General features: G+C 35.1%; 1 protein-coding gene across 1 annotated transcript in view; it reads left to right on the forward strand.

Annotated features, from left to right (window-relative positions):
* Positions 1–11,868: 11,868 nt before the first annotated feature.
* LOC128240971 (uncharacterized) overlaps positions 11,869–24,134 on the forward strand; it is a 94,645-nt gene continuing 82,379 nt past the window's right edge. The window contains exons 1-15 of the mRNA XM_052957958.1: positions 11,869–11,952; positions 12,183–12,295; positions 12,909–13,069; positions 13,649–13,804; positions 14,227–14,308; positions 15,846–15,902; positions 16,804–16,887; positions 17,530–17,582; positions 18,266–18,326; positions 18,952–19,015; positions 19,808–19,896; positions 21,156–21,266; positions 21,576–21,671; positions 22,158–22,232; positions 22,667–22,733. Of these exons, the coding sequence (XP_052813918.1) occupies positions 11,931–11,952; positions 12,183–12,295; positions 12,909–13,069; positions 13,649–13,804; positions 14,227–14,308; positions 15,846–15,902; positions 16,804–16,887; positions 17,530–17,582; positions 18,266–18,326; positions 18,952–19,015; positions 19,808–19,896; positions 21,156–21,266; positions 21,576–21,671; positions 22,158–22,232; positions 22,667–22,733 (1,291 nt within the window). The 5' untranslated portion in view covers positions 11,869–11,930. The remainder of the gene's footprint in view (positions 11,953–12,182; positions 12,296–12,908; positions 13,070–13,648; positions 13,805–14,226; positions 14,309–15,845; positions 15,903–16,803; positions 16,888–17,529; positions 17,583–18,265; positions 18,327–18,951; positions 19,016–19,807; positions 19,897–21,155; positions 21,267–21,575; positions 21,672–22,157; positions 22,233–22,666; positions 22,734–24,134) is intronic.

Consider the following 24,134-nt stretch of genomic DNA (forward strand, 5'->3'; position numbering starts at 1 on the left):
AAACATTTCATAGGCTGGATTTGTTTTACAATACTAATTGAATCTATGTGATAATTTTTAGATAATACTTAGGATGAAGAGGGAGAAACATAAAATTTATTGAAATAGTACAAGGAGGTAAGGGGTTGGCTATGGGGAAGGAAGGAGGCCAAAATTTTAAGTTCATTTCATAAGCGCTCATATATGACCTGTATGTGTGGTTTTGAGCAATGTGTGGTTTTGAGCAAGTGAATTGTTCAGGGAAAATTGAATTTAGTCAGGGAAAAGTCAGTAAATTGTCAGGGAATTTTGTTTTGCCATCTTTGTGGGAACCCTGTTCTTCCATTTTGTATAATTGTTGCCATTATTAATATATACACACATTTTGTACCTGATTAACCAATAACTTTATATTGCTGTATATGCTTGTGTAAAAGTACTTGTGGTATAAGCTCATGCACTTTATTTTTATATCACAGGGTGTTTTTAAATTTGTGAGCAGTTTCTATGCATATAACACTTAACTGCTAATATATTAGAGCATTGTTATGTCACATATGAGCTTGATTTGTATGTTTATGATTCTCTTAATTCATTCCTTAGTATTTGTATCAGTATTTAATAGCTTTAACTGAAATGACCTTTAAGGAGAGATTCTGTGTTGAATCCATCTAAAAATCATACAGGGAAAAAATACAATTAAGGGCAGGGGATTTTTTTTCTTAATTTGATTGTCTTGTTTAATACTTCTAGTAGATGCAAACATTTCATTGGCTGGATTGTTTTACCATTTTAATTGAATCTATGTGATATTTTTAAGATAATACTTCGGATGAAGAGGGAGATTTCAAAAAAAAAGAAAAACAGGAATAAAGAAAATAAGAATAATCATAATATTTATTAAATTAGTACAAGGAGGTAAGGGGTTGGCTATGGGGAAGGAAGGAGGCCAACATCTTAAGTACATTTCATGCTCATATATGGCCTGTATGTGTGGTTTTGAGCATGTGAATTTAGTCAGGGAAAAGTCAGGGAATTTTGTTTTGTCATCTTGTGGAAACCCTGTTATATTGTTGTATGCAATTTCATCATATGAATGATAAATCTGTTTTTCATTTGTCTTCAAAGAACATAAACATGTAATATACATTTGTATAACTTGATAAAGTACGTATACATGATTCGTTGTTATACTCAATTACGAAAAAAGTACATTAAACGTTTGTATTATGTTAATCCATCTGTATATAAGTTCCATAATATGCTTACTTCAACTGATAGGTTGGAGGTTATAAATGTTTGTAAATATATGGAAGAGGCATTTGTTATTAGAAATACATTAATTAACATTGTGACTTAACTTTATGCAGTTTTTTTTTTCCTCACTGCCTATGTTAAAAATTGATCTATATACTATTTATTTCTCATACATATTAGGTTTGATTGAATGAATTTATTTAATTAGTTCTTTTGATCTATAGTCTATTTATTATTCATAAATATTAGTTTTACTGTTTGAAGTCATGGAAATTATTTCTTTTGAAAACTATAATGTTTAGACACGTGGCATTGATTTGTGTATACTATTATGTATTAAGACATATACTATTGTATAAGTCTAATAAACTGTCTGTTCTGTTCTGTTCATAAACATGATATGTTTTCTATACATTTTTGTTAAGGAGCTTATGGGTGATGAGGCCCGACATCTAGTGGTACGAGACAAATCCTGTTAATCTGGATGACAAACGGGCAGAGGTTTCTGAGTTTTCCCTAGAAGGAGGGTTTTATCTCAGTTGTTCCTCGGCCAGTCGACCACGTCTGTAAGCTCCATTTTTGTCAGGCATGTTGTTACCAAGATATACTTTGCTCATGTTGCTATTTCATGCTGTATTTTTTAATACATTTTCCAAGTGTTTCACTGAGACTTTCCAAATGATACCAATGAAATAGTATTGATTTGGTTGTTTTCTATAGGAGGTTATAGAATGGTATTCAGGGAATTGTATTTATGTGTTGTTTTTTTGGTTAAATGAAATTACCCAAAGACTGTTAATTTGACTTCAAATTCATAATGTAGGAAATTATTTCTTATAATACTAATTATCAGATAAGGTTATTATTACAGCATTACAATCAAATGTATTCAACAAAAGTAGATTTTTCAAATTTTACGAGGCTGCCATTTTGAATAATCTTTAGTTAATTAACTTTTGCAAGCGACTAGTGTTTAAGTGTAAGAATTAGTAAAGCCACTAGTATTTAAGTGTAAGAATTAGTAAGTTATTTTTATCAATTTAGGATTTGGCTCCTCTTGATCCGATGTAAAAGAATACAAGATTTTCTAGCATGAATGCCTAGTTTGTTTCTGTAAAAGTAGAGGTATTTAATGAACTTGCTTGTATCAATATTTGAAGTAATATTACGGCAGAATTTGACAGTATTTGAGCTTTGATAAAACATGCATGAATTACATGTCCTGATTGTTTTTGTTTCAACTTAACTTAATAAATGATAAAATTGTAATGTTCGTTTTGTTTATTTCTTCGATGACTGTAAACCTAGCTATATATTATATCAGTTTTGGGGAGAACTGCAAATTATGAAGTATTGAGTAAGGTCCAAATGTCACTTGGTTTCCCAGAACGGGAAAGATGTTGGCTTGAACGAATTGATTGAAACTTGGAACATGTTCTCCTTGGAATTTTATAATGCAACCTACTCAAAAACAACTTGAAGCAATTTGAATACTTGTTGACCAACCGTCTTCAGTGTGTGTATACCATGTGATAAATTGCGTCATAAATGCTACGTCGGGTGGCAATATTTTGCTTCGAATGAAGACTTTAAACAAAGATAATTTCACTTTTTCTTCACCATTTTAAATAAAACATGGGGCAGTCTACACCGCTTACAGAGCCCCGCATTCACTTTGGACATAGTAGATCATTACTTTCTAAGATTTTTTACTTTCTGAGAACATTACTTTCTAAAATCATTGCTTCCGGAACTTGAATCAACAAATAAACTTCAAAGCTTCACATTGTGTGTCGCAATTATGATCATGGAACATGTATATCTAACATTGCAAATTATGCATACCCGTACACTGTTTCATTAGAAATAGAAGGTTTATCTTACATTGCAAACAATGCATACCCGTACACTGTGTCATTAGAAATAGAAGGTTTATCTTACATTGCAAACAATGCATACCCGTACACTGTTAATCATTAGAAATAGAAGGTTTATCTTACATTGCAAACAATGCATACCCGTACACTGTTAATCATTAGAAATAGAAGGTTTATCTTGCATTGCAAACAATGCATACCCGTACACTGTTAATCATTAGAAAGAGAAGGTTTATCTTACATTGCAAACAATGCATACCCGTACACTGTTAATCATTAGAAAGAGAAGGTTTATCTTACATTGCAAACAATGCATACCCGTACACTGTTAATCATTAGAAAGAGAAGGTTTATCTTACATTGCAAACAATGCATACCCGTACACTGTTAATCATTAGAAAGAGAAGGTTTATCTTACATTGCAAACAATGCATACCCGTACACTGTTAATCATTAGAAAGAGAAGGTTTATCTTACATTGCAAACAATGCATACCCGTACACTGTTAATCATTAGAAAGAGAAGGTTTATCTTACATTGCAAACAATGCATACCCGTACACTGTTAATCATTAGAAAGAGAAGGTTTATCTTACATTGCAAACAATGCATACCCGTACACTGTTAATCATTAGAAATAGAAGGTTTATCTTACATTGCAAACAATGCATACTGTACACTGTTTCATTAGAAATAGAAGGTTTATCTTACATTGCAAACAATGCATATCTGTACACTGTTTCATTAGATACACGAGGGTTGTCTGGAAAGTTTTGAGACTGCATTCATAAAAATCAAAGCACTCATGGGATCCATTAAAAAAATTATCAGCTGGCAGTTTCTTCTAATACAAACAAATCTTGAAAGTTTCAACAATATTCTATGAAGTAAACATATACAACAAACATTACAAAAAGTACAGTTTACAAGCCACGGAGCACTTTGTTGTCTCATTGTGTCAGGTCATTTACAGTTTTTCAAAATACACTCTTTCTACACGTACACACTATGGTAGTGTTCAACAAATTTCTTGAATATCTGTCCGTTCCACTCTTTCATGATATTATGAACAACTGTCCTTTTTAGCTGAATTGAGTACACTGTTTCATTAGATATAGAAGGTGTATCTAGCATTGCATACCTGTACACTGTTTCATAAGCAGAAAACCCAATCTCCGCAAGCTTTGCCTTGAAAAAAAAATGATTTACTGGTCCACGAAGAAACTCTGACATCTGCAAAGCAAGAAAATAACACTTAGACCTTAGATCTAGACCCTCATACAATGAGAGGAAAGTCTGACATTTGCAAAGCCAGGAAATACAACACAGTTTGTTGGAATATCAAGACCCTCATTTAATGGGGAATGTCTTAACAGGTAAAGCTAATATTGTACAATAGCTGAAGGGAGATAATATAATAATGCATTAAAAAAATGCAACAAGATAAATTATGCCCCTTTATTTTTTTAAAACCTTTTTTGTAAATTGGGCCTTGCCCTTACAATTGCTGACACCAAAATAATATGGGCACCCCAGGCCCTGGGGCATGTTTCAACAAAGATATAAGTGGATACTAGTCGTAAACTGAAACTATCTTTATTATTTTTCTACAATGATTGTATTATTTTACTTTAGCCTGTTTATAGTTGCTCTCTCACAGATTGACAGTTTTTTAGTTTTTGTCTCAAAATGAGCTGATTTAGGTATTAAAGCTGCACTCTAACAGATTTACCACGTTTACAACTATTTAATTTTTTGTCTTGAAAAGAGCAATTTTTTGCATAAATATCTGCAAACCAATGATAAAAGATTGCTGACAAAAGATCTGATCGCAGATTTGCATATTTCCGTTCGAAAATTAATATTTAATGGCTTAAACTGTTACTAGCGGCTTAAGAAAACTGCATAAAACATTAATTTTGAACTGCAATATAAAAATCTGTGATTTATTTTTTTGTCAGCAGTCTTATATCACTTGTTTCCATGGATTTTTGCAAAAATGGCTCATTCCAAGACAAAAAATAAAAAAGTTGTTAAAACGTTCAATCTGTGAGAGTGCAGCTTTAATGCCTTCTATGTAGCTATATAAGATATCTCTCAATCAGATCTCATTTGTTTGGAAAAATGCCCCCCAATTTTTTTTCTTAAAGCAAAAGTAACACTTTTGACCACTAAGCATCAATAACAAATTTTGGAACATAAATGCTGAAAAACTGTGATCTGATTTTTTTTCTCAGTAGTCCTATATCACTGTTTTCTTGACATGTATGCAAAAAATGGCTCATTCCAAAACAAGAAATAAAAAAAAGTTGTTAAAAATATCAATCTGTGAGAGTGAAGCTTTAACAAATTAACACCAAGTAAATGAAATAAAAAAAAATCAGGTTGTTGACATTTGTGACCTTTCTACAGATTCAAAATAATAGAAAATATGACTAAATCATTTACTGAAACAGGCCCTTAGGTCTTATTCATTCAACAATCTTAATAATAACAGGTTACATAAATCAGCTGAGAATCCTCTTTTTAAATCTGATTTTACAGAATATTATGTATTTTTTTATATTTTATTTTCCTTTCAAGGTTCTGAAAATAAATGCTGAATCACCTTTGGTCTGGCTCATTTTGCCAATATAATGGATGCTGGAATATTTGAATTCAAGTATGTTTAGTTTAGTTTAAACATATTTGCTTTTCAACGATTGTGAAACAAGTTATTACAACATTATATTAATCACTCTCGTTGGCACAATTTTAAGCGAGAGTGGGGCCTTGTGTTGTGGGGGTACCAGGAGGAAACCCACTTGTCCGACTTGATTACCACAAACCAAACTCACATGCTCCCAGGCCACACATGGAGCCCGGGTTGTCTTGGTGAGAAGTGAATGCGCTAACTAGACAACAGATATAAGTATGTATAGGTCACACACTTTATTCTTACATTATCACACTGCTGCTGAAGAAAAAAAGTTTCGATCACAACCATGATGTCATTGTTGGCCTCAAACTTGCTCATGTTTTGGCTCCCAATTTTTTCCGGTAAAATACATTTTCAAACATTTATATTATAAATTTTTTAGCCTTTGATACCGAAATTGCATAAAAAGTTCAAGTATAAAAATATGTTACAGCCAAGGAAAATTTTGAAAAACTGACAACAAAACCTCACGCCCACAAAAACTGATACACAAACAGAAAAATAGCTTAACATTTAAGCCTTTTGTATTTAGTATTGCTTTACTAACAAATTGTTCCAAATGTCAGGATGTTAGTTTTAACACTCCTAATGATTTGCCACACTTTATTTCTGGAATCTTTATATAACCTCAACAAAACATGAGCGAGTCCCTTTAAGTGTGGGATATTGATGTAATGTTTTCTTTTAACGAGTTTTGAACATTTTAAGGTAAATTAAGAGTGTAACATAAGCTGAAGATTTTTTGAGAAATTGGGTCTTAATGAAATAATGATATCCTTGGCCATAAACATATATTCCTAGATATTCTAATAAAACGGAGTACATATTTATGTCGGTATACACACATTTGCATTGCCAACAATTCTGGCTTTAAGAAATGTTGAGCTATGCCAGTTGAAACAGATGAATATTACCATTCTCTTTTATATAGAAAAGTCTGTAGTTTCTTCAATAATGATAAACTATTCACGGTTATATGACCATAAGTGTAACTCTCTTAATGATAAACTGATAACGGTTATAGCATCATATGAGTGACTTTCTTAATGGTAAACTTGTCTCATAATAAAAAGCTTGCCACGGTTATATGACCATATGTGTAGCTCTCTTAATGATTAACTGATAATGGTTATAGCATCATATGAGTGACTCTCTTAATGATAAACTTATCTCATAATAAAAAGCTGGTCACGGTTATATGAACATATGTATAGCTCTCTTTATGATCATTCATGGTTATATGGCCATTGGTGTAGCTCTCTTCTTTATTTTCTTCAGACCAAACATTAGCAAGGAGAAATTGATGGGCTATTTGTATAGTGATCTTGACAGCAAAACACCTTTCAAGAAAAAGATGCTGAAATTCACTGTGGAGGTTAGTCCTTATTTACTCAATTTCTTTTCCCGAGGAAAATGTAAATATCTATATATAACCAAAACTACCAAATCGAATATAAACGCACTGCCTCATTTAACCTTTAATCAAATCTGATAATAAATACATTTATATTATAAGGTGTATCACTCAAAATGAAAAACTCTTTGCGGTTATAATGACCATATGTGTAGCTCTCAAATGATAATTCATGGTTATATATGGCCATATGTGTAGCTATCAAGTGATCATTCCTGGTTATATGTCCATATGTGTAGCTCTCAAATGATAATGACCATATGTGTAGCTCTTAAATGATAATTTCTGGTTATATGACCATATGTGTAGCTCTCAAATGATAATTCCTGGTTACATGGCCATATGTGTAGCTCTTAAATGATAATTCCTGGTTACATGGCCATATGTGTAGCTCTCAAGTGATAATTCCTGGTTATATGACCATATGTGTAGCTCTCAAATGATAATTCCTGGTTATATGACCATATGGGTAGCTCTCAAACGATAATTCCTCGTTATATGGCCATTGGTGTAGCTCTCAAATGATAATTCCTGGTTATATGGCCATTGGTGTAGCTGTCTTCTTGATTTTTCAGACCAAACATGAGCAAGGAGAAATTGATGTGTGATTTGTATGGGCACCTTGTCAGCAAAACACCTTTTTATAAAGAGATGCTGAAATTCACTGTGGAGGTTAGTCCTTATTTACCTAAATTTGTATGACATTGGCTACAGCAAAAATAATTCCTTTGGTGAATGTCTAAATATTATTTATACCCAAGAAAATAAATCAACATTGATTCATAAACAGGACCCCAATGACCGAACTATTCACGCTTTGATTATGATATGGGGGGGGGGTAAATTTCCGGCAAGAAACTATTATATGCACATAAAAAGTTCACTTGATGTTTCTAGGATACCAGCTAATTATTATAACTGTCTCCATTATTGAACTAAGATAACTAGTATTAACTCATTTTTGTTTAACTTGCCTCAGATGAAGGATAAATATTATGTCAAAACTGCACAGGGCGTAAGATGCTAGAGTGGCCAAGTTGTTATGGTCTTTGCCAAGTCATAATGGTATTGGCCGAGTGGTAAAGATGTTTGCCAAGTCATAATGGTGTTAGCCGAGTGGTTATAGTTTTTGCCAAGTCATAATGGTGTTGGCCGAGTGGTAAAGGTGTTGGCCTAGTGGAACAGGTGTTGGCCGAGTGGTAAAGGTGTTTGCCTAGTGGTAAAGGTGTTGGCCTAGTGGTAAAGGTGTTTGCCAAGTGGTAATAGTGTTTTCCAAGTGGTAATGGTGTTTGCCAAGTGGTAATGGTGTTTGCCAAGTGGTAATGGTGTTTGCCAAGTGGTAATGGTGTTTGCCAAGTGGTAATGGTGTTAGCCGAGTGGTAAAGGTGTTTGCCGAGTGATTATGGTGTCAGTCAAGTGATAATGATGTTTGGCAAGTGGTAATGGTTTTGGACGAGTGGTAATGGTGTCTGCATAAAGGTGATGGTGTCAGCCAAGTGGTAACCAAATGGAGTTGGCCTAGTGGTAATGGTGTTGGCCGAGTGGAAATGGTGTTAGCCGAGTGAAAATGGTATTGGGCTTGTGGTAATGGTGTTGGCCGATAGGAAATGCTGTTGGGCTAGTGGTAATGGTGTTGCCCGAGTGGAAATGGTGTTGGGCTAGTGGTAATGGTGTTGGCCGAGTGGAAACGGTGTTAGCCGAGTGGAAATGGTATTGGGCTAGTGGTAATGGTGTTGGCCAAGTGGAAATAGTGTTATCCGAGTGGAAATGATGTTGGGCTAGTGGTGATGGTGTTGGCCGAGTGGAATGGTGTTGGCCGAGTGGAAATGGTGTTGGTCAAGTGGTAATGGTGTTGGCCAATAGTTACGATGATGGCCTAGTGGTAATGGTGTTGGCCGAGTGAATATGGTGTTGGTCAAGTGGTGATGGTGTTGGCCAAGTGGTAATGGTGTTGGCCGAGTGGTTATGAGGTTTGCCTTGTGGTAATGGTGTTGGCCAAGTGGTAATGGTGTTGGCTTAGTTTAAATGGTGTTGGCCGAGTTGAAATGGTGTTGGGCTAGTGGTAATGGTGTTGGCCGAGTGGAATGGTGTTGGCCTAGTGGAAATGGTGTTGGCCAAGTGGTAATGGTGTTGGCTGAGTGTTAATAGTGTTGGCCGAGTGGTTACGATGTTGGCCTATCGCTAATGGTGTTGGCCAAGTGGTAATGGTGTTGGCCAAGTGGTAATGGTGTTGGCCAAGTGGTAATGGTGTAAGCCGAGTGGTAACGGTGTTGGCCAAGTTGTAATGGTGTTAGCCAAGTGGAAATGGTGTCGGCCTAGTGTTAATTGTAACGGCCTAGTAGTAATGGTGCTGGCCAAGTGGTAATTTTGTGTGTACACTTAAATAACCTTTTAATTGTGATTTTTTTTATCAGGATTTTTCCTAATCTTCATTATTTTAAATAGCAAGTTAGCCAGCTACCATAATTACTTTCATATTCTATTATCCATACTATTTACCCCGCTCTAGCTCCACCCCTGCTGTCCTGAGATGAAATCGATCATTCTAATCCATGATTTAATACTTTCCAGCACGGCTGGTTTTCATGTGTCAAGTACATGTACACATGTACATTATGTTTAGCTTTTGTCATATACTTTCTGAAATCCAATGACCTTTCACAATTATTGTTCATTTGACATATACACACTACTTTCTATAGTGTGATGACCAGTTACAACAATTATTGTTCATAAAAAGTATCTTTTGATATTTATGAGTTCAGGTAAGTGCAGTTTGTTCTATTGTTTCTATAAATGGTATTCTAAATGAGACCTAGTCTAATTGCAATTATTTAAACATCATTTGTCAATAATTATTCCTCTTAGAAAGGCAAAGGGTATATATGAATGGTCTGCGTGTGTGCGTGTGCGTGTGTGCGTGTGTGTGCGTGCTGTCACTTCATGTGTGTGCGTGTGCATGCGTCTGTGTGCATTAGATTATGCATTAGTTTGATACAATAATACATTAGTTTAATACATCAATATACATGAGTCTAATACATTAATAAATAACTTCAATCTCATTGCAACTGTAACTCTCTATCATCACCGTTTCTATAGTTTTCATCGTCATTTTTAATCCCTAACGTTGTTTCAACTCCAGTCGCCGTTTTTACTTCTAATATCGCCGCTAATTCAACTCGAGTCGAGCTGCCGTTGTCACTCTTTCAATCTCCGTTGCTATACATACACTCTTGCCGTTGTTGTTACTCATCCCATCGTCGTTGCTATATTTCTCTCGTCAACATGCAGAGTGTGATCCCCCTTACCAGTTGCTTCAACAACTCCCGTCGCAGTTGTTGGTTCTCCCATCCCCGCCGTCTCTGTTATCTCTGCCATCGCCATTGGTTCAACACACGTCAACATCGTAACGAACCTTATCGCCGCAGCCACAACTCCCGTCATCGTTACGCCGACCATCGTCTTTGCGAACACTCATTTCGTCGTTGTTACTCCCTCAGCCACGTCACTGTCGATACAGTATATGTAACTATCGTCGCTGTTGTTAGTTAACTCTCGTTCGTGTTATTACTTCTCCCATCATCCTTGTTCGAACGTAAATCAACGTTGTTACTCCTTACAATACTATTGCTACAACCCTACATCGCTGTTTTAAGTTCCTGCATCGCTGCTGCCCCCACCCCCCGCTCATGCCGTTGCTACAACTCCTGGGCTGGCGGCGTTGTTTGAACCCCCTTCATCCATGTCACCCCATCCCCTTAAGTGTCCTTTCCGTCGTTTTCATCACAATCACAGCAATCCCCGTTTCGTTAATACACCTCCCATCGCCGGTTTTTTTTTCAAATCCATGTCCCGTACGTACCCATCCAATCACCATACATAAATGTACCTCCCCGTCGTCGCTTTTACTATTGTCATGGCCATTGGTTCAATTCCCGTCACCTCGAAGAAAATTTGAACAATATCTAGGTCGAAACAGTGAAGTTTAGACGTAATTTATTACTTTTCTTTCCTATATTAAAATAACAAACTTGGGCGAATTTAGGGAGGGCGCGCGCCGGGAATTCGCTAGTACATACTGCGTGGTTTGTTTATTCGATAGCACAAATTGACTTAACACGACTAAGTGATGTTTATTTGGTTACAATGTGTGTTTATTTCCGGTTTATATTAACATGCAGTATTTATAAGACTTCTAAAAGAAATATCTTTAAATAATTTTTGAATGTCAAATTTAAATTGGTTGAATGCAGCCTTAAGCTGCAAACGCCTGGAAACCGTGATTTTATTGTGACGTCACCCTGAGAAAATGGTTGCGGTAAACTTCAAAACCAAGTAAATTGGGTGGAAATTTGACATAACCTTTCATTGTTATTATTATTATTTATATTCTCATATAAATCTTTATTCCTTTATAATTGTCTTGTAAAATAACGTGTACAGTCAACAATAACCCAGAATCACGTAATCCAAAAATTTGAAAATTGATTTGGCTGAAGACTTTCCTCACTGACAAATTACGAAGACTTATAATGATGTAAATCTGTAACAATCGTGTGCTTTAAAATAATCTGAACAGTACGAACTAGTCAAAAACATATATGTTTATGGTTTTCTATATTTTTAATATTTCAGAAGCAGAGTTCAGACTGAAAATAAGAATAAATAAAATGGCAAATCAGATATAAAATATAACTGTAAAAATGACAAAGCTACGTAATAGTGGTAAGTTCTTGAGTTTCCATTTCTTACAGATGTGTTATTTCTGTGAAATATTGATTCATGGAATCCTTTATTCAAAACTCTTGTATACACATGCTTATTGTATTTTAAAAAAAAACAGTTTCTTATTTCTTCTTAGGAAAACAATGTTATTGCTAGATTTATTAACTTTTCAAGCATCTTCATCTTTTTTATTTCATTGTGTGATCTATGAAAATGTGTAACTGTTTCAGCTGCTCGTTGGGACAAACTTAAAAGCTGGCATTCCCTGACAGAAGAAGTCCATAAACGGCTAGAAAATTCAGAAAAATCAGATGAAGGGTTAACCCTGGATGTTGGGCCTCAGGTTTGAAAACATTGTTTGTGAAGATTCGAATATATTTCACTATTTTTAGCTGCAGATTCTGTTCTGCAATAAAGTAGCTATCAGTGTTGTCAATAAGAATGACTACCGGCCAGAATGTATGGTTCAAATGGCAATTGGGCCGGTTCAAATTTCGAAAAATTAATGAATTTTTAAATTCAATAAGTAGTGGCTGGTTGGTAACTTCACTATTTGAAACTATTCAACTGAAACTTATTGAGAACCCTGAACTATATACTTTATAGTTTACCATGTAAAAACATTCTGAATGATTTTTTTAGAGTCTTGGAAATCAAGACTCGCAAAAATGTTATCTAAGATCAAGACTCAGGAAGGTGTTGTCTAAGATTATGAGACATAACTAATCAGATTCAGTCATTTGTTTGAAACCATTAGTTTTCTATTTTGATCCAGGACAAGGACAAATAAAACTCAATGTTTTCCTTTTTGCCTTTCAAAAAAAATGTTTCTGTCATCTGGTTATTTGGGCTTGGGGTCTCAATATCTGGTTATTTCACAGACTGCAAAGCCTTGTGAAAAATGGGTACCAAGATGTGTTAAACATCTTCCTGGACTTGTTTTAATGTATTTGTAGTTGCTGCACACCCTCAGACACCCCAGCGAACTGCGAAGCATGGTGCATACAGGCACTAAATTGTGTAACATCTTCACAGCCCAATATAACAAGGGAGCTGTCCAAGGGGTACGAGCTTGGATTCTGGAAACCAACGATATGGGAGTCTGCAAGTATCTTGGGTTGGTTAATTTTTAATTGTCTGTTGTTGTTTTCTAGTAAAACTTAACTTCATTGCATATCAAACATGACAGCACATTTTCAAAATGTCGGATGGGCTACATTTTCCCAAGTAAAATTTTGCTTAGAAATTAAGACATGTGGTGCGAAATGTTCATGTTTATTATTGCCCATTAGAAAAGCTGAAGAATCACTTTAAAATAAAAACAATCCTGAGCAGAAACAATGCTGGCAACTCACATATTAGAGCCTAGGCATGCATGTGAGGAATCATCACAAGGCCTTATGAAAAAATAAAAAACCAGATACTGAAAATCCATTTCAAGATCAGATGCAGATGCCCTTCTGATTAATCTAGCATTGGCTTGAATGACTTCCTAACCCCTGTGGCTCTTGCTGTATGTCTTGTTGTGTGTCTTATTGGCCTTGATCCTTGTGCTGTTTAAGTTGGTCAAAGTTAAATGTTTGGTCCTGTGCCTGTACCAGTATTTTGTATATTTGGATTTTCTTGTATCTTGTATTAATGTATTCCAATTTTATAAATCTCAGTATAACATAAATTCTTTCAAAATATTTTGCAGGTTTGAGACAGAGTGTGAGATCACTGCAATCACTTACGTGTTAAAGCATCGCGCGTACCTTACGTTTTCCTCCGACCTCGTTCTGCGAGTGTTTACAGACTTCAACCGCAACTTTGTGGAGGTGGACAGCATTCCAAGTCTTCAGACAACACTTTGGTAACAATAGATAATACACAATTTCACAAGAAATCGGATGTGTAATTTTGTAGACAGGTTAACTCCACCCCAGCAGTCCATTTTGTTTTGTTACTTGTGCTGTCCATGTAATTTTCATTCATTTAGTCCATGTCATCTTCATGTATATACAATGTTTTTTGAAGTAAATTCATACAAGCTTAGTTTGGATATGCTAAAAAGTGGAAAAAACAAAGAGCAGCAATGCGTTCAGTAGGGCTAGCGTTTCCTAACGTAAGCATACTGTTTTGTTTTATATCCCTGTTGCAACACAGGGCATACACTGCAAGCAGGGAACCAAACAGCAAATATTCTTTGCAAACATGTTTATTGAACTCAATTGGCAGATGTAACTGTTCATGTATTATCCATGTAATTCTGTTTCTATTGCTCTGTTCCCACAGTCTGGTGTACAACAAAGAAGAAGACGAGGTGTACGCTGGCGGCATTGGATTTGTGGAGGAATGGAAAATACACGGGGCAGAGGTTATAGATTTTGTCTTGTTACAGTTTTCATGAGAAATCATTGCGTTTTACCTGGTATTTTTTCATAGCAATGATGTCTTCATAGTTTGAATTGTGCAGAAAACCTACATATTATTATAACCTATATTACATATATATGTGAAGCATTGGCAATTTTAAGGGAACACTATAGGTTAATGCCAATTTGTTTGTTTTTAGCTCGACTATTTGAAGAATATGGAGGGCTATACTACTCGCCCCGGCATCGGCGTCTGGTTAAAGTTTTAGGGCAAGTTGGGATTTTCACTTATAAGTCCAATACCCTACATTCAATTGACTTAATACTTCACGCAGTTGTTCAGGGCCATCACATGATGAGGTTAGATAACTCCATATTATTCTTTACACAGATTATGGCCCCTGATTGACTATGGAACTTAGGTTAAAGTTTTAGGGCAAGTTGGAATATTTATTAATAACTTCTATATCCTTTGTTCAATTGACTTAATACTTCACACAGTTGTTCAGGACCATCACACAATGAGGCTACATAACTTTATATTATCCTAAATACAAGTTATGGCCCCTGATTGACTTAGGTTAAAGTTTTAGGGCAGGTTAAAGTTTAAGGGCAAGTTGGGATTTTCACTTAAAACTCCAATACCATTCATTAAATTGACTTAATACATCACACAGATGTTCAGAGCCATCACATATTATCTTTTATACAACTTATGGCCCCTGATTGACTATGGAACTTAGGTTAAAGTTTTAGGGCAGGTTGGGATATTGTTTAATAACTTCTATACCCTTCATTCAATTGACTTAATACTTCACACAATTGTTCAGGACCATCACCCAATGAGGTTACATAACTCCATATTCTTAATACAAGTTATGGCCCCTGATTGACTTAGGTTAAAGTTTTAGGCAAGTAAAAGTTAAGGGCAAGTTAAATACAAATTATGGCCCTTGATTTTTTTGATTTTTTTTTTAATTTCCTTTGAAAGGCATATTTGTATATATTCTTAACCACATTTTCATAATGGGAAATCAAGTTATTGCGTCATTGTTTGGGCGGGCTGGTGGGAGGGCAGCATCAAAGTCACCTTATGTATCAAATACTTTTGGTTAGGTTTGACATAAAGAGACCAAACTTGGTATTATTACATCGTTATTGTATTCTAAGTCAAAGCGGCGTAGTCGAGCGCGCTGTCTTACGATGGCTCTTGTTTAATTTTAATGCCTATCTTTTAATTACACATTTGATTTTATTGATTGAAACAAAAAAAGCAAATGATTATGGTACTGATAAAAAATAGTGCTATTTTGGCATGGGGATTTTGTTGGGAATTTGTGGCCACATAGCTGTTAATTCAGTTACCTATTTATAAGGGTTAATCTTTTTAGTTGTACCTATTAAAATCATATGCTTTTTTAAATCTTTATCATTTTTCTTCCATATTGGCCACAACTTTGAAACCTTTAAAGGCATTTACACAAAACTTGGTATATCTGGTCCCTTGTTATAAAATGAGCTTGATTTTGTAAATTTTAGCATGCAGCAAAGATTGTGCCGGGAAGAAAGTTTTATGCGGAGCTGACAAGAAATGATGTAAGTTTTGTAAACACCCTAATCATCATCATCATCATCAGCATTGTCATCGTTGTCCTTGACTTTGACATCAACGTCATCATTATCATCATCATCACCATCATCATCATCATCATCATCATCATCATCATCATCATCATCACCACTATCATCATCATCATCATCATCATCATCATCATCATCATCATCATCATCATCATCATCATCATCATCACACCACCACCACCACACCATCATCATCATCATCATCATCATCATCATCATCATCGTTGTGTGAGCAATGATGATAGATGCGAACCAAAAAACAACACTGGCAATTGCTAATTACTTTTTAAGTTGAAGATCATCACCATTACAGTAGAATTAAAAAGAGTTTATTTCATTCCACCCAAAGACACAAGGAATTATTAAACGTTTGCTTTTTGTGTTGGCATTGTCATCTTCAAACTTGGTATGCACATTGGTCATGGTCAGTAGATGACCATTATTGATCTGAGGTCTAATGTCAAGGTCATTGTGACTTAGACTGGAAAAATGATGAGCACTCCAAACAAATGACCCATCGGATTCATGGAAATCTTGTTAGGCAAAAACAAAAGAGGTTTGGTTAGGGTAACTTTCTTTTTAAAACCATGTAGGGTAGGTAGGCTTTTTTTAATTTTACTTTTTTTATTTGGATTTATGTAAGAATGTTATCGTCATCATTTTTTTTAAAGAAATATTCTGTATAAAGCTATAAATGTTTTAAACTGAATATTAGAACACACTCTTAAAAAAATAAGATATAAATTTTTACAGCGGACTATAAAAACAGTAGAGTTGGCGCCTGTTGCGTAGGAAGGGTCAGGTCACCCAAACCAAAAGTATTTTTTAGGCCTAATGACTGTTTCAAAATTTTCAGTGGATCCGCGACATACAGCTGGTCCGAGAAAACAACCAAATTGTTCTGCAGCATGGCAATGGACTCTCTGTGCTACAACTAAAGGTATATAGTCTTAAAGGGACACACGCATGGTTTGCAAAAGGCACTTTCAAGGATTTTATTTTTTAAGTATGAAATAAAGTGTGTCGAATCATCAGGAGTGTTATAACTGAGGTAAGGGCAGCTGGAACCTTTCAGCAAATGTTGATATATGCTCAAATATTGTTTTAAAAGTCCACGATTTTTCAAAACTGTTGTTGTTACAAATTTTTTGGCAAATATCATGATTGGTTGATTGACATATTCATGCGATGCTTTCAAGGTATTTAATAAAGGTTAATGTATCCATTAAGTTATGTATGAAAGCCTGTGGCTGAGTGGTTAAAATATCTGACTTTTTTCTTGACTGTTCCTGTGTGGGTTTTGCTTCTGACTAAAACCAGATGTTCTTCTTATACTTAAATTTGTATTCATTCGGCAATTTTGGTATAAAAAAAACATAATTAAAACATAGATGTTTTCTAATGTATAACAGACAGAACTAGTTTTTGGTGTCACAACATGAGCAGGTCCCTTTAAAGTGACATAACAACTTTTGTCACAACAAACCGTTTTACATTTTTTGCATATTAAAATGCTTAATATGCTTCAAATTATTTTTAAATGTGCCAAAGACTTAGAACAGTTATATGTTTTGTTTTTCAGACAAGGAAAGCTTTACACAGGTTACCAAACAGACATGGCGGTCCCTTGAAATGGTAGGTGTCTGACAATTAACCACGGCGCGCATACCGTATTCACTACTGTTCTGAGTCTGAGGCTAACGCTTTTTGGCTAAAGTGCTTTTTTCTTACATTTTTCAAAAATTATTGAAAATAGAGCTTTAATTTCAATTTTAAGAAGGGTCTAAAAAGTGGTAGATTTTGTCTTCCCCTGGTAGAGTTCACATGTCTGCTTCTAGTAGATATTAAATCATTGCTATAAGTTTACATTTCACATGAAATAAAAAAGAATCAATGTCTGACACTTTAAAACATAAATGAGTCTCTTTAAAGATCTTACTTCCTAATAAGATGTATCTTAATTAACACAATTGTTTTAATTTACTGAAAAGGATGAATAAATAATAAAAACAATGGTTCTTATGAAGGATACCGTGTTTAATTAGAAAGAAAGATGTAGAAAAGATGTTATTTCTGCCTAATGAGACAATAGTAATTGATCATTGTAAATCTTTTAGGACCCACCAGTCATTTAATATTTGTGCATTTTCAGCTATTAAATACATTGTTACAAACTTGTTATCAGTTATTAATATTTTCCATAGATGGATTATTCAGTTAATAGTTAAAGGTTTATCACACAAAATTTATGTTTGTCGTGCATGTGTATATAATGATTTTAAATACAAGTGTCACTTTAAACATCTGTTTTGTTTCAGTTTCTGCTACTATCCACAAAATGATTTCCTGATAACAGGAGGAGCTGATGGAAAAATTAAGGTACAGCATTAGAAAGATATTTATATATATAATTAGAATGTATCGGGCATATTTTGGCTGTATAGCATAGTGTAAACATTCAAATATTTTTTATGATCTACATATGAACAGTTTAGTTCTTACAGCATAAAATTTATTGTGAACCATAATTGTTTCTGTTATATGGTTGATTAAAAAATGAAGACTACTTCAAATTATGTCAAATGAAAACATGTATAATTTCATTTTTTAAGATTTTCATACCTGGTAACCACAACAGCTTAGAGTAAAAATACTCAAAATTGAAATTTCAGTTCAGATCTTCATTTTTTATCACCCTTTATGAAAATGAAGCAGATATTTTCCCTTTCTTTTAAGGTTTTAATACTTTGCTAGCGGAATAAATTGGAATGTAGAAGCTGTTCATGCAAACATTTATCAGTTCTTAGATATCTCTGGAAAACAAGATGACATAAGTATGAAAATTGTCACAAGCGTCCCTGTATCACAGTTTGACACATTATACAGTACCTAATCATCAAATAACATTATTTTTGGTCAAATTCCTATTTAAGCACATATTTTTTCAGCTTGTATATATTGTAAATTACAAATTCATGCTATTGAATGTTATGTTCGGTTTTAGGTGTTCAACGGGTCAGTGTTCAATCTGATGAACTCCTTCATCGCCCACTATGGACCCGTCACAGGTTTGAATCATATGCTCAAATAAACATTTCAATGTATCCAATTAGAATACACTTTTAATATATAGGGCTGGTTAGTATAATTCATAAAACATTTTAAGTATTTTCCTTAAACTTAAGCCTACAGTCAAACCCTGTTGGCTCAAATTCCTTGTTGCCTTGAACTGGATGTTAAAAGACCCAATTCTTAATACTGAAGGTAAGAATTCGTGCTTGGCTCAAAATATCCGCACCTCCAGGGGCAGTGATTACGAAAAGTCTCAAGTCTGAGTTCCGACTCAAGACTCATTATGGCAAAACTTCATTTCATTGCAACTTTCCTTCTATCAGAGTATTGATGGTAAAATGTACTTAAATATATTAATATTTGAATGTTTTACAAATAGGCGGAGCTTAGCCATTCAATTACTTGTTTGTAAATAAATTGCTATATTAACTTATACGCACACTAGTTATTGAACGCTGCCCTTGACAACATGGTATAAAACAGTAAGTTTCGGTCAAAAAGCTCTTAATTTAAATCAATAACAACTAGCACAAAAGGTAAACCTTCAATAACTCAGATTATAGACTCATAGTGGGTGTAAAGCTACTTAATTAATTATGTGAAAATCTTTAACTGTGTTAATGGGAGAAATTATATTACCTTAGGTTTCAAAATGCTCATATAAAGACAGGATTCATGGAAAAAGGACTTCAAATTTGCATTTTATAATACCTTGAAAAACTGTTCTAAATTTTTTTTCATCAAGATTTAATTACTTGTTTTAATATTGCCTTATATTCACTGTTCAGGTTTGGAGTGCCATAAGCAAGATACCCTCTTGTTTTCCTGCTCACATGATGGCACACTTCGCATCTGGCGTATGGACTCATTTCAGCTTGTAAGTAACAAATATGATGCCGTTTGCAAAAAAGAGTCTGGTGGTGGAAGTAGTAAGCAAGCAATCAGAGATCTCTAGACAAAAATAACATTAAAAAAAACATATAACACATTATTTTGTGTCTACCCGAGCTGTGCAGGGTAAGCTATGTCCACCCTGTATCTGCTATATAAACCTCATGAAACTTGGGTGAAATGTTCACCATGTCAAGGTTACTAGCAGTATCCAGGTGATATTACAGGCATGCTGGCTCAAGATAATGGTCACAGTTTAAGGTCTGATTTGAGCCATAAATTTCCAGTTTGCTTCATAACTCCTAAACCTCTGAAAGGATTTTCATGAAACTTGGGTTAAATGTTAACCAAATTTACACAATATGCAGAACCCACTCTCCAGAGGACTGGCTCAAGGTCACGTTCACAGTTCAAGGTCAAAGGTTTGAGCTATAGATTTCTAGTTCACTTTGGTACTCCTAAATCCCTTGAAAAAATTTCATTAAACTTGAATAAAATGTTCACGTCATGGACATAACACCCACATTCTCCATATCTGTTAACGTCAAATGTTGTGGAACATAATGAATAAATATGGGGAATATCTGTTCTTGTTTCCAAAAATAACCATCAAGTTATAAGTTTGTTTTGTAATTTAATTACTCGGTTAAATTTTGTTGCATTTGTGAATACCTCCTCAGGACTTATTTACCAGACAATGCTGACAGTATAAAAATGCAAAGTATCACCAATGGTATGGCCCCAATTTCTCGAAACTTCTTAAGTCCCATATAACAGGATTAAGCTAATCTCACTTTTGTTGTTGTTCTATAAAATGTGTTATATTTATTTCTTCAAGAATTTTGTAAAATGATGTAGAAATAATCTGTATGATTATCAGAATAAACCATTTTTCATTTATCAAAATCCATTTTCAGTATGTAATTGGGCTAATTGAAATAAGCGACTTAAGCCTGTTAAGCTTAAGAAGTTTCGAGAAATTGGGGCATGGTTAGTAGTGTCTTACCAAAGTTATATGGCAACAGTAGCATAACAAGCTTTGAAAACAAAACTTTGTATCAAAAAGACTACAAAAATACAATTTTAGTTTAAAGATCTTTGTTTCTACTCATGCAATAACCTTTACTGAAACTGTTGCTTGAATTGACATAGGAAAACGGAAACCATTTGGTTCAGACAGTAAAAAAATAGTTCAAATAGTTTTACTGCAATTTGTATGACTTGTGATGAATGTTTTTTCTTCAGTTCATGCGGTTGGATATTGGAGAGCGGATCCAGCAAATGTCACTGATGGGGGACTCTCAGTTCTTCTTCTTACAGACAGACAAGGACATTCTTGTCTACACTCTCAACCAGGTACTGTAGCTAGCAAATGTGTCCGTTAGCGCACTCGTTTCTCATCAGGGCGTTCCGGCTTTGATTCCCAGCCTGGGCACAAGTAAGTTTGGTTGGTGGCCAGCAAGCCACTTAAGTTGGTTTCCTAAGGGTACTGTTTCCCACCACAACCACACTGTCCCGTTGTTTCCTCTTTTTTTCACGAGTTAAGGGGTTAGGAAAAAGGGAAAAACCAACTTACCTACCACCCTTTAAATTGTAATTCAGTGTAGATCAAAAGAACTATTATTAATTGTGGCCTTATGCATCGTTTTTGTTTGACATTTTCAGTTTTACAATTTCTTTGCGGCAGTGGAGTCGGAAACCAAGAGACTGATGTGTTGTCGGGGTAAAGGCAACAAAACTAGAATACTGGGTTCGACTGAGGTATATATTACAGTTCTGTTACCATTATGAAATAGTACACTAAAATCTTTATTGAAACAGGCCTCCGGTTTGGAGTCGTATGACATTATAATGATCATTCTCCATTTATAATCCTTGCCCCACTTTTTGGCAAATCTGATGTGTAAAAATCGTAATTATCTTATTTCATTTAGCAAAAATACTTACCAAAACTTGATCCTAAATATTAATGCTAAGTTTACTGTGATTATGATCAAGACGATTTCCTTTAATGGTCTCCACAAAAATAAATATTCCAATAATAAATAGTGTGCTGAGATCTTGTTATAAGTTACTTAAAACGGGGCCAGAGCACATGTTTCAAAAAGATATCTTAGCCTTAAACCTAAATCTGCTTAAGAGTGCTCGATGAGTTTACACCCAAAACGAGATTTGGCCTGAAAATTAACTATCATAAGCCTTACAATCTTAATCAAAACAGGGCCCTGATTTTGATGTATTTTTCAGGATGGCAGCGTCCGACTGTTCTCCCCTGTGACAGGTCTAACCCTGACCATCATCTACCCTATGCCATTTTTCCAGGTAATACTGATTATATGAGTGAGGCAAATCACACCTATTTGAAAATGACTTTTAACTCAGTGTTACATCTGCTCTTCTTTTTTAACACATGGCAGTGAATCAAAGAATGGTTGTACGGCACCTCGGACTATTGGCTTCTTTCCATCTGTATATATTTTGAAGCTGAATAGTTTAAATTAACAAACATGCTGAACATGCTGGATCTACTTGATCAGTTTTTATTTTATTTTCACCGCATTGTTTGTACTCCTACACCGGATATTGTCATTTTTTTAAAACAAAGTGGTTGCATTAAACCAATTGTAACTTTTTCTAACGTTTAATGTTCGTCAAGGCTAAATATGAGCTTTAATGTTTCAATTATAACATTATAAAAGCAGATTAATAAGCATATAAATGTAAAGTAAGCTTGACATGTATAAATTTACTTGCAGGTATTGATGTCCTTTGCCTACGACTTGTACCAGGACAAACTGCACACAGTCCTAACAGGAGGGAAAGGTGAATTGTTTATTAAAGAATTATGAGGAGTGGCATTAAATGTTCTGCAGTTTTCGAGTTAAATTTGCTGAATAGATGTGGTAGTTAACTGTCTATCTTAACATCATCTGTCACTCCCATAACCTTTCCTCTATATTCATATTACACTCGAACAAATTGCAATTGCTGACATGTTAAATTCTGAAACACATCTTTTCCCTCAATATTTCTGTAATTGTCTTTTTCTCACTATTTCTCTCCTTCTTTTCTTAGTTTGGACATTAAATACAGGTAAATACCCCTGTAAGGGGGAAGAAATCTGCATGCCAATCACTGCCTTTATCTTAAACCATAATTCCTCTCTCTTTCTCTATTCTTTTAACCCTTGTTTTAGTCCTGACATTCAATACAGGTACAAACATCTGTAAGGCGGAGGAAATCAGGTCACCTCGCAGCTAATGACTGCCTTAAACTCAATTCCTCTCTCTTTCTCTCTCTTTTCTTGATCCTTTCTCAAGTCCTGACATTCAATGCTGGCACAACCCCCTGTAAGTCGGAGGAGAAATATGAATGCCTCTCAGCAAAACACTCCCTTCCTCTCTACTCTCTATTCTCTCTATCCTTTCTCTATTCCTGACATTCAATGCTTGCACAACCCCCTGTAAAGTGGAGGAGAAATAGAAATGCCTCTCAGCCAAACTCTCCCTTCCTCTCTTTCTCCATATTCTCTCTACCCTTTCTCATGTCCTGTCATTCAGTGCTGGCACAACCCCCTGTAAGGTGGAGGAGAAATATGAATGCCTCTCACCCAAACTCTCCCTTCCTCTCTCCATATTCTCTCTATCCATTCTCAAGTCCTGTCATTCAGTGCTGGCACAACCCCCTGTAAGGTGGAGGAGAAATATGAATGCCTCTCAGCCAAACTCTCCCTTCCTCTCTTCTCTCTATTCTCTCTATCCTTTCTCTAGTCCTGACATTCAAACACTGGTACAACCCCCTGTAAGGCGGAGGAGAAATATGAATGCCTCTCAGCCAAACTCTCCCTTCCTCTCTTCTCTCTATTCTCTCTATCCTTTCTCTAGTCCTGACATTCAATGCTGGTACAACCCCCTGTAAGGCGGAGGAGAAATATGAATGCCTCTCAGCCAAACTCTCCCTTCCTCTCTTCTCTCTATTCTCTCTATCCTTTCTCTAGTCCTGACATTCAATGCTGGTACAACCCCCTGTAAGGCGGAGGAGAAATATGAATGCCTCTCAGCCAAACTCTCCCTTCCTCTCTTCTCTCTATTCTCTCTATCCTTTCTCTAGTCCTGACATTCAAACACTGGCACAACCCCCTGTAAGGCGGAGGAGAAATATGAATGCCTCTTAGCCAAACTCTCCCTGCCTCTCTTCTCTCTATTCTCTCTATCCTTTCTCTAG

This window comes from Mya arenaria, chromosome 7, assembly GCF_026914265.1.
Source record: "Mya arenaria isolate MELC-2E11 chromosome 7, ASM2691426v1".
In the NCBI taxonomy this organism is placed as follows: Eukaryota; Metazoa; Mollusca; class Bivalvia; order Myida; family Myidae; genus Mya; species Mya arenaria.